This window comes from Ricinus communis, chromosome 1 (genome assembly GCF_019578655.1).
Source record: "Ricinus communis isolate WT05 ecotype wild-type chromosome 1, ASM1957865v1, whole genome shotgun sequence".
Taxonomy (NCBI): Eukaryota; Viridiplantae; Streptophyta; class Magnoliopsida; order Malpighiales; family Euphorbiaceae; genus Ricinus; species Ricinus communis.
The window spans coordinates 24,377,238-24,389,822 of NC_063256.1; the positions used below are offsets into that span (position 1 = coordinate 24,377,238).

At 27.7% G+C, this 12,585-nt stretch overlaps 1 protein-coding gene across 1 annotated transcript; it reads right to left on the reverse strand.

Moving 5' to 3' along the window:
- Window positions 1-2,646: 2,646 nt before the first annotated feature.
- LOC8258036 (probable 6-phosphogluconolactonase 4, chloroplastic) lies at window positions 2,647-12,423 on the reverse strand. Its single transcript, XM_015718645.3, is given in 4 exon segments — window positions 2,647-3,317; window positions 6,128-6,263; window positions 6,366-6,558; window positions 11,047-12,423. Coding segments are annotated over 3 exon segments (759 nt in total). The 5' UTR covers window positions 6,527-6,558; window positions 11,047-12,423; the 3' UTR covers window positions 2,647-2,855.
- Between the last annotated feature and the right edge of the window lie 162 nt (window positions 12,424-12,585).

A 12,585-nucleotide genomic window follows, 5' to 3' on the forward strand; every position in this document is an offset into this window, starting at 1 on the left:
AAATTAACAACTAAAGATTGTTGTTCTATACTTTAAGGATAAAAAAAAGAGAAATTTTTAATATTTAAATATATTTGAAGGACCACCACTAGCTAAATTATCTTTAACTATCAATAGCAAGAGCTTAAATTACAGCTTTTTAAGAAATTAAGAGTATAATTGCGCCAAAAATTAATTGAAGGACTAATTCACTCCTTGCACTAAATGTTAGGGGCAAAAATGCATATCTTCCCCAAATAATTTGGTAAGAACTCGGGGACCCAATTGAGGTATTGCAATTTTGTGCCCATACTTTTATAAATAAATAATCATTTGTGAGGAATTATATAGTAGGAATACACATGATTCTGCCAGTCAATCGAATCATGATATGATTCTATTTTTCCAATTGAATCACTAAAGGGTTGTGTTATTTATTTCATTTTCAATCTAATTGTCACATATATTGGGACATAATCATCTCTTCATATCTTGAAAATGCAATTCAGCTACATTTCTTTTAAGAGCTTTTGCAAAAGGGCTAACAAAAATGAGAGAAAGGAGGATAAAGTCCGATAGGAGCTTAAAGCTCAAAGATTGAAGATGCTTTTTTTTTTTTTAATAAAAAAAAGGTTGTTGGCTACTCTTTGTATATTACATTTTAGTTATTTTTGACTGGGTGATAAATAATTTGAAAAATTTATATTTGATTTAAACTTTACAACTGTTATATATTTATTATTTATCTAGTTTAAAGATTTTTAGATAAATTCAGTTTGTCGCGAGGATTATGCCCTTCTTAATATAATTATACCATTTAACATATTTTATAATATCTTACATTTATATTGGTCCATCTCCAATCATGGTTCATAAAAGATATTATGTACTAACAAATATAAATGCAATATTTAATAGAATATATCAGACAATATAATTCATTATCCTATTTAGCAGATTGGGTTCAGTTCACCTAAAAAAAATCATTTAATTGTAGAGTATAAGATACCGGAGCAGGGAAGAATAATTGAAAAAAGAAATTAATGGGATATCAATTAATTCATTGGGATGATATTTATTGCTTTTCTTTTCTTTTCTTTTCTTTTCTTTCTTCTTTTAATTTTGTATGCAAAACGAATAGAATAAATATATTTTTTCTGGGGCTATGGTATTGCATTAAAGTTGTTACTGGCTGAGAACATTGTCTGTTTATTTAACTACCAGACCTGGCTAGTTAGCTTAAAAAGAAGAGGTGGTTCTGGTTGTGTTGGTACTTAAAACAAGTTTATCCAACAGAAAAGAAGCAAAACAAAAACCTTATATTGGCTGATTGCCTTTCTAATTGTTGAGAGTTTGCTGCCCACATCTTGGTGAGGAAAGCCTTGTTCTGTAATTTTCATTTGTAATGTAAAAGCATCCCCAACATTGTTTTTTTATATATCTCTCTATTAAATTATAAATAATTAATTCTATTTTAACTTATAATTGATTTTATTTTAATTTATCTTAAAATGCGTATATATTTAAATAATATTTTTTATTTTACTGTCTAATTAATATTTTTTATTAATAATACAATTATTAAAACAATTATAAAGAAAAAAAATAAAATATATTTAAAAAAGCTACTTTTTCCTCTTTCAATCTAAGAAGAGAATGCCACTTTTAATCATTTTAGAAAATTATGAAGTATAGAGTCCACTGAAAGCCTAATTTTAGCATATATTCATATAACAGAGAGGACTGTGATTTAAGAGTTTGTTGGAATTTGTTGGAGATGCTGTAAGAGAAATTCATAAAATAAAAAATGTCACCTGACCTGAAAACTTGGTAATACCTTCAGGATTTGAAAGCATATCCTGCTGCAGAGAGGACTAAAACTTCTTATCAATCATATCCGAATCTTGAGCTGAAGAGACAAGTGCTCATCTATTAAATGAATGATTCAGACAAGGAATTGGTTTGACACAAAGGTATATGCAGTCCCATATGTATAATCATACATACTGGTACATAGACCTGTTCATGGGCCTGGGTACCCGCCCAGGCCCGCACTTTTCGGATCGGGTTTGAATAATAATTTTTATGTACAAGCCCGGCTCGGCCCGAATCCATAAAAAGCCCGAAATTTTAGAGCCGGGCTTGAAATTTCCATAAAAATTCAAGCCTGACCCGGCCCGGCCCGGTCCGATGTTTAGTTTAATTAGAAAAAGAAAATGTCATACCTAGCATTTGAACTTGTGACCTTTTAACTTATAATTAAGTGCTACTTACTACTTAGTTACCTATTATTTTTGTTTATAATTTTATTGTTATTAATAATATATTTAAATAAAACTAAACTCAAGCCCGACCCGAACTGTATTTACAGGTTTAACAATTGGTCGGGCCGGGCCGGGCCGGATTTTTTTAAAAAAATTCGGGCTCGGGCTTGGACTGAGAGATATTAAAAAATTTCCGAGCTTGGGCGGGCTCGGGCTTGTTCAAAATAAAGTCAAGCCCGGTCAGGCCCGGCCTGAGCCCGCTCAAGCCCGGCCCATGAACAGGTCTACTGGTACGTAAAAAAAACTAAGAAAAAAAAAATCTAACAGAACTAACACAGTAACACACAGTAATCTTAAACTGAAGGTGGTAAAGATGAAAGGAAAAGAATCTAACTTAATTTGCTTCAACCAAAAAACAAAATTTCATTTAAATCCTTTTTATTCTAGGCATTGAAATCTATGCAAGGAGTAAAGGCCTTGCTAGTTCTTGATTATGAAGGATATACTACATAATTTAGTACATTTATTGAGCACCCATACCAAACATATCATGACATAATTTATTATTATTAGTATTAGTAGACAAACTCGCAATGCTCACACTTCTAATTTCTACAGCTTTGAAGCTGCATCTTTGTCCAAAAACCACTTCATCTCCACTTCAGGCGAAACCCTTTGAACAGGCAGCAGATCAGAATCTTCATTCTTTCCTAGTGCCTTTTGCACTGCATCAACTTCACCTGTACCGCACACCACCATTGCAACATATGCAGATGAGTTTATCACAGGGAAAGTAAAGGTAATTCTCTGTGGAGGTGGTTTTGGCGAGTCCTTAATAAAGGTCACCCATCTCTCCTTTTCGTTGAGAAGGGGATGCCCAGGGAACAGAGAAGCTACATGTCCATCTGGGCCCATACCTAAGAGCTAGAGATCAAATTTTGCAAACCCAGTCGATGAAACATCCATCACCTTTGTATCAACCAAATGCTTAATACGAGTTTCATAATCATCAGCCGCACCCTCAGCAGACAGGGTGTCATTAATGGCATAAACATTATCAGAAGGAATTGGTACCTGCAAAAAATTGGAAACAAAATAATTTATCCGAATATGCAATTACAAGCAACTGAGAAATATATTACCCATTGTCATGAAAGAAAATGTTGCATACTGATGTTAGACTGAATGGTAAATGCCAATTAAACATATAAAATTGCAAACAAAAATGCTCATGCAACCGAGGGATAGGAATTGCAACGGGTAGAAAAGAGGTGCAAGCCAAGCATGAAAGATATTTGTGCACATGAGTGGGAATCCAGTAAATCTACAATAAAAGCCTTCACAGAAAAATTCATCCATTATAAGTTCAAGGGTTCGACACCCCACAATTAGTATAGAAAGGCTTCTCCTCTCTTGAAGGCCCCATTGTTGCATCTCCAACAAAGTTGTATTAGATTGAGATCAAAATAAGTTCTTCTTTTTTGTAGGAAAAGATATTCCCCAAGCATGTGACATATCTCTCTCTACAAGAGATTGTTAATGATATAGAGAATTTTGTTCATACTCACAACGAAAGAAGAAAAGAACAAGAAAGACATTCTCTAAATCAACATAAAGAGTGAGAATCAGTGTCATAAGAAGTTCAGCAGAATATGTCACTTTAACTATGTCTTATTACAAGAGTACTAAGATTAACAAATTTATTGTTTAATGATGCTTTATTCCAGAAGCACTAACTACATTTCTTCTCTAACTTCTGGTATATGTGCCTATAATGGTATTTTAATTATTGTGGTAGCTTCAATTCTCGAAAGGAAATTCTATACTGCATTCATTATAGTTTAGTTTAAACACAATCATCCTTTTCTATCCAAAAAGAAAAATTTAGTGCAATGGTTTTGAAAAATCCAGGTGTTTTGATCTGAAGGTGTATTTGCAAAAGCGAGTGATAGTAATGCTTGTTTTACGGGAATAATAATCTTAAAACTATAGAATTGGTTGATTTACGAGTCAAGCAGTAACTTACATTTCACCTGGAGTAACAATATAAACAAGGTGGTCCACCGGGGGTGCAGGTTAAGCATAGTACATAAGAGGAGGGAAAATCAGGGAACTTAAACCCACCTGAGGGGTAACCAGTTACCTATTTTTTAAGCTGTCTCAATAAAGGAAGGCAATCTTTTTATTTAAGGAAAAATGACAGATTTTCACTGTGTCCTTTTTAGAATAAAATCCCATAAATTCAAATGCTTTAGTAGGTTTTTATATCCATAATCTCTCAAACTGTACACTCTGTTAGACCATAGATGGCAACTCCATTAGCATAGAACCCATTCTTTTTCTCCCTTATTGATTTCAAAATAGCACATTGCATTCCCAGAGTATGAGCAGAACAGTCCACAAGCACATATGAGTCCATCAATGCACAGCCCTCATTTCATTCATAGAATGCATTGACATATAGGTAATATGTAAAACATTTGAACGATGAAAATCCTCCATATATACATTTTGAACCTAGTTAAAGGCCAATCTATTTTCATACACTTGAAGAACAATATTAAAAAATGACAAGTGCAGGTGAGAGTGGAGAAAAGCAAACCAATTGTAAGCACTTGTATTCTAGTTGAGTGGTGTAGTAATGTATTAGGATATTATTAAAGTTATGAATGTAGAATAAAAGCAAGGCCAAGTAGGTTCATATCTCCCACAGGTTAAATGTGTTCAAACTTAAAAAAGAAATCAAGAGAAGGAAAGCCATCCAAGAAGAAAAATGTAATAATTAATAGGAAAAAGAACAGGAAGACAAAAGGGGGCATAAGTTACAGATTAAATAGTTTGTAACTTAAACTAGATGGCTAGCATATATCTATTTACCTTGAAAAGGACAAGAAATGAATTTTTCATAAGATGCAAAGCCATTACCCATCTATGCTTCTAGAACATAGACAAACTAAAATATTAAGTGTCACATTCTAGCACACTGTGACTGCTAGGCATTTGAAAGCAAGTCCCAACTCAGAGATCAAGGCTGGATGCATGAGTTTCTAATTCAAGCTCGAACATCTATAATCTAGATGTTATCATGAAAAGATTCCATGCCAACAATATCATGATACTAATCAGTTCAAGTGGAACCAACCTAACAAGCATTGAACATAAATATCAAGATGCCTTGCTTATACTTAACAAACCAACAAATGATTATCTTATCACAAGCATTAACATGATCATCAATTATTTGAGCCAATCAAATCAAGCTTCTTAAAACATATATTAACAAATAAAGTTGGACTCAATCTCAAGTAAAATCATATGAATTATAGAAAGGAAGCATGAAAAGTGAATCACAAGTCAGAACAAGTTTTAGATTTTTTGTAAGTTATAACCCTCAAGATCAAAGCAACCTTAATAAATTTTTAATTTCCATATCTCATACTTTTCCACCATGTGAATAATCATAACCATACAGAAAAATTGATCAAGAGAGTAACAATATGGTCCGGTATCACAAATAAGAGAGAGATCTAGATAGGTTAATAAGGACTAGTATCATATTCATGGACCAACTAAATGATTACATAGCATGTATAATACTTAAAACTCCTAACAATAAAATTTTAGCCCGAGTTCGGCATAGCTTTTCTAATCAACTTTTGATTTTTCATTTTATGTATTTTCTTAAAATCTTTCAGAATCTGCTTTTTCAAAACCAGCTCTAAGAAATGACACCAAAAATCATTTTGGAAATCGCAAGAAAAAATATTAAAAGAAAAATTATAATCTCTACTCCAAAAAGATGTGATAAACGGGGCTTTAATGATAATCATAACCAGATGATAATGCATTAAATGGTAGACTGAAAATTTGAAAAAAGAAAATACCCGACTGAGAAAACCATCCAATGCTAGTTTGTAGTTACTGTCAACATGATCTTTAGGGACCACTCTCTCATCCACCCAAAAGACATGCCATTTCGACCATTCTATGGAATCAACATGAGGTGGTTCTAGTAGTTTCCTGAAGAAACACAAACATGTTAAACAATAAATAAATACAATCAAAATCCCAAAACCCCCAATTCAAGATAAGTGAGTTGAGTGTAACTGTAAGAGAAGTTACCTTAGGGAGTTGATGAGATACCCACCAGACAAAACGACAGTGAAATAGCCTCTTTCTTTAGCAAAATTCTCAGACAAATCAGCAGTGTACTTGGCAAGAGAAACAGCAACAGCCTCCTCCGTGTTCGACACCTCCACCACCTTTTTATTCTCAGTCGTCATCCCTGCCTATTTGCTTTGATAGATTGGCCTCTCTGACGGAAGGAAAAACGAGCGAAATGCGTGTGCAGTTTGGAAAATATGGAAAAAGAGTTAAGACAGCAAGTTGCGTCATATGATTGGCTAGAGAATATAATTGACTTTTCAATACAATTTAAACACCAAATATATATATATATATATATATTTTGAAATTTAAATTCTTTTGACATATGTATTTAATTTTTGATATTTAAAATTTTTATTTTAATATATAAAATTTAAATTTATGTATAATTTTAATTTTTTTAATTTATTAATTCATAAGTTACACCGACTCTAATTTTAAAAAATAATTTATTAATTATAATTTAATATTATATTAACTAATAAATTAGTTTTATAATTAGATAATATTTTAATTCTAAAAATAATATTTTAAATTATATTTTTATGTTATATTGCAATAATAGATTAATTTTTAATTATATAATAATTTTTTATTCTAAAAAAGAATTATATTGATATATCAATTTATTTAATATTAAAATTAATTAATAAATAATTTTTATATTATTACATTAATAATATTTTAAAATTTTAAAAATATTTCGTTTGTTGTTATTTTTTAAAAAAAAATTAGATTAATATGAAATATTAAAAATTTTATTAAATTGTATCTATCAAGATTTTATAATCAAAATAATAATAACAGTTGTACAATGCACGGATAAATAACTAATTATAATAAATATCGATTTAGTTGGAGAATATGTTAAACTTTTTTTTTTTCCTTTTAACGATAAATATTGTTAGCCTTGGAGTATATTTCTAAGGGTACAATTAGAAAAAGATCACGTGATTTGGTGCTTTTTCATTTGAGGAATAAATATATTTCCATATTAAAAGAGCAGTATTTTATTTTTTTAGAATTTTTTACATACATATTTATGTTTTATCATTTTCTATATAGTTTGCTTATATTTGACATGAACCAATACTAAATTATGGTTTTATAAGCAATGTGGCATCTAACAATGTATCATAAAATTTATAAATATATTAAAATTTTATTTAAAATTTATTTCTTAAATTCAGTTAAAATAATTTTAACCATTTATTATGATTACAAGATATTTAGTCAGATGCTAAATATGTAAAAGTACTTATGTAATTAAAATTTTATATTTTTACTAATACTTACAATCTAAATAATGAGAAAAATATTAAATATATTTAAGAAATATTAAAAAAACACACATGTTACTTATTTGATAAAAAAAAACTTGTCCCCTAAATGTAAAAGCATCAAACTACATTATAATTCTTTTGAACTTACCTTTATTTCTAATACACTTATGCTAACGGTTGCTATGATTGTAATTATATATTCAACTTAAAAAATTGAAATTATGTTTTTATTGGATAATTCATATATATAAAATTTAAGTAATAATAAAATACTTATCATATAATAATTGGCAATATTTTTCAACATATACTAAATATTTATGATTAATAGTAAAAATACAATTAGTATATTTATTTAGAATTAAAATTATTATTTAATTAGAATATAACTTAATAATTAAAATAATTCAAATTAATATTAACATATATTAATATGGTATATTTTAGGATTAAAATAATTGTTAAGCAAGATATCTAACTCTTATTAATATATTGATTATTTTTATATAAGTTAATATTAAAGGTGTAATAAAAATTTGTTATTGTTTAAGAACTATATCATATATAATTGCAAATAAATTCTTTATCAAAAAAATCTTATATAAATGTGTGGCAATTACGTCATTCATAGGCCATGCTAATTTCTTGATTTCACTAAATTAGATATAACTAAAATTAAATTTCCAAATCAAAGTAAGATTATCAAAGTTAAGAGATTAAGGTAAAACCAAAAAAATGGTCTAGGTTGTTTTGATCATTAAACCTAGACTAAATAAGTCAATAAGTTGGCTGTTAAATTGGCTAAAAAGGTCAAAAGTATTGTTAGTATAATTCTTTTATCCATAGGAGGTTCAACCGGCCATGGACTACATGATAAGAGATAGACATTTTTTTATATTCGCTATAAAAAATAAAATCTCATCTAGTATAGAAATGGAAGCTTAAACTCAAAACCTCTATATTGCCAGATGAAGTAGGCATCAAGTGTAGCATTATTAGTATATTTTTAATATGGTATATTGCCCTTTATTAAATTTAGAAGCAAGAGCCAATGACATTAAAAGAGAATACTCCTGTCGCTAAAAATATAGTCTTTTTGTCATTTGCCATAAAATTTGGTGACAACTTTCCATCACTAAAGCAGTTGTTAAAATGGATATGATTTACCGACGGTTAGATTATCCTTAATGACATCAACATCAGTTTTTTAATTTTGTTTATTAGTTATCTCGTTGCTAATTTATCATTAACAATAGAAATACTATTAAAATATTTAGTTTTTTCATCCCTAAATACTATAATTAAACTTTACTTTTGAAGATAATAAATATTTTTATCGCAATCCATCGATAAAAAGTAGCACATTTTATTTTTATAAAATATCACTACTATTATTATTACATTTGGAATGTTTTTAGGTTGAATGAGAAATTAATTAAAATTATTAAATAGGAATTAAACTTGATGTTATTAATGTATCAAATATATACATGAAAAATATACTAAAATATAAAATATCTAAAGGAAGTTAAGAAATACAAATAATGCTTAATCGAACGTTAAGGAGTCATCTTAGTCATCATCAGTAGCAATAACATCAGTTGTACTAAAATGACCAGCTAGTCAAGGAACTAAAGCAAACTGTCCCATTGGAGCATGCCTTAAACTTCACGGAAAAATATGATATTGCTATTGATTAATTTAATTATTAAAAAATACTTAATGAGTCTGAACTCAAGCTCGAATTGTATTAACGAGCTCGAATTTGAACTCAAATTGTGTTTAATGAATTCGAATATGAGCTTTTCTTATTATGCAATCACTTAACGAATCAAATTTAAATTAAAATCGAACTATTCATCGAACCGAGCTCGGCTATTTACGAGTCTAATTATTTTCAAATGAGTCGAGCTCGAGCCTCTATCAAAATCAAATAAACCAAGCTTAAACTTGTTGATGTTGGGCTCAGCTGAGTTTGATAACAGTTCTACTTTATACTATGAATATTTTTTTTAAATAGTATGTTTATAATATTTTTAATTAATAATAATCCTAATCCTAAAAGAGCATCTTAATTATATTTTTATTATTAATTTATAAATGTAATTAAAATATTAACTAATAATGTTTTTCTAAAAAAGGCAAAAATATAAGATATTATATTTGGTAGGATATATATTACATTATTAATTTAATGATAAATAAGTATTAAAAATAAGAATAATATAGATACTTATTGATCTTATTATAATATAACGCAAATAATATGTCATTAAACATTATTTATTTAATGATAAAAAAGTATTAAGAATACAAACAATATAAATAATCAACGATCTTATTGTAATATCGTTTAAATGATATGCAAATAATATGATTATCATATTACATAAAAGAAAATTCCCAAATAGGCTTTAGTATTGATAGTTCAATATAGTATAGATGCTTCAATATGCATTTCGGTCATATAACTCTTGAAATTTAAATTAATTTAAATTATATCAAACTAATAATTTATCCGTATATTATTATAGATAAAATTTAATAGAATTTTATAATTACTTAAAATATTTTTTAGATATCTTTTTTAATTAAATTTTAATTTTTTATAATTTTGTCAATCCAATAATATAAATATTATTTCAAATTATTTATTAATTAGAAAAATAAAATTAATACTATAAAATTGATTTTAGTATTTTTTTAATTAAAATTCTTCATATGATTAGAAAACTAACTTATTAGTTAATATATTATAAAAATACTATTTTTAGGATTAAAATTATTATGTAATAAGAAAACTAATATATTGATTAATATAATATTAAAAATATAATTAAAATGCTATTCTCTAGAATTTAAATTATTATTTAATTAAAAAGTGATTAATTAATTAGTAAATTAACGTTAAAAATTATACGTGAACTTAAGCTAAATGTGCCGAAATAAGCACATATATTACAAAAAAAATTCTATATATTAAAATAATAACATATTAAATATTTTATGTCTCCTAACTTATATATATAATGTGTAAATCGAATTCTAGAAAATTCAAATTGTTAATAAAATTCATCATCTTTAGAGATTTTTTTTATTTTAATTATTCAATACGTTTTGAGAGTATCGAGATCTGTGACTAGCCTAGCACAGTCAATCAACAATAAGAAAAATCCAGGAAAATGGGTATGTTTCCTACTAGAAGGGCATCAAAGAACAAGAAGATCTCCTATCAGAAGGGGCAAATTCACACAATAGAGAGGATCATCTAATGTGAGACCTTATCATAACTCTAAATCTTTACGAATATCTACCATCATAAGTATCAAAATATAATAGAAGAAAGGACTGACCTGAAAACATGGTGCTCAAAAAATTTGGAAGGCACATATCCTGTGTGACTTATATGTTTATTACAGTGGTAGTTGGCGGTTGTTGCTCCACTTATATGTTGTTTATTGCATAAAATGGATGCAGATCGAGCCTTTCATTGGTTGTCTGATAGAATGCACAGGGGAAGGAAAGCAATAAAGAATATCTTTAAAAATAAAAAGAGATTGAATAAGACTTTCACTAAGACAAGGTGGGACAAGCAACTTTGATGAGACATTAATGCAGCAACTTATCTTCTGAACCTTGCTTTTGCATCTGACAAGGAGAATATATGTGAAAAAAGGATGGTGCTGTTGAGATGGTGACCACCTTAATTAGTGAAAAAAAATTCAACGAAAATGCATAGATGAAGAAGTGAGCACCTATCAAGATAGGTTGAGAAGTTTTGAACGATAATTTGCTCTAATAACTAATCATGAAGGAGATATTTTTAACCCTTTTTTTTATTTTTTTTGTATTCTCTTATAGATAAATGGTGGGAGTGTCTGGGTATAATGCTCCAAACATACAAAATTTAGCCATAATGATTTTGAGCCAAACTTCTTCTGAAAGAAAGAATCGGAGCGTGTTTATAACATCAAAGATTGAATGAGCTTTGTGTTTTTTTCTTTATTACAACTTGAGTTTAAAAGAAATCTAATAATTATTTTTAAATTTAAATTGTATGCTTATAATTTATTTTCATGCAACTTATATAATTTTAATTTTATTATTTACTTGTAAACGAGAACAAAAAAGGTTATACTCCTATTGATTATGAAAAGATTAACCAAACTAACATTTGGGTTTGGTTACTTAAACTTTTTAAACTTTGTTATTGTTTAATGTGTCTAAATTTTTAAACTTTGTTATTGTTGACTTTATCCTTAAACTTGTAATTTAGTTATGGCTACTTAAATTTTAATATGAAATTTAAACTTTGTTAAATATGTTAAATTTTTTTATAATTACTGTTAGTCCATTATATTTATCATTTGATAATATTATAAATAAAATTTAATTATATTCAATTAAATCGGTTAGACAAGCAACTCAATCGATCCAACTGATCATCCAATCTTTAAAAATCTGTACTTCCTACTCAGATACTCAGTTTCATTACTGAAGACATCATGTCTCATTATGCCATCCAACATATCCAAATCTTCAGCCCAAATACAGGTGCTCATCCATGAGATGTATGACAGTCTGACTCAAAGGTTAATGCAGTGGGGAAAACTAAAAAAATGAAATAAAATAAAAGGCAAACGGTGCTCAAGAATAAAATATATCTAGTATAAATTTTCCAATAAATAGCCTTTCAAGAGTTAAATACATATAATTTATTTTAAAAAAAATAACATAAATTTTAAATTTTAATTAAATTTTAGAAAATAAAATAATATTTATTTTATTAATTTACTAATATAATATATAATCATCCTGTATTTAATAATTTTAAAATTCAAATGTAATTAACCTAAAAATAATAAATCATGAGCTAATTTGTACAATTAAAA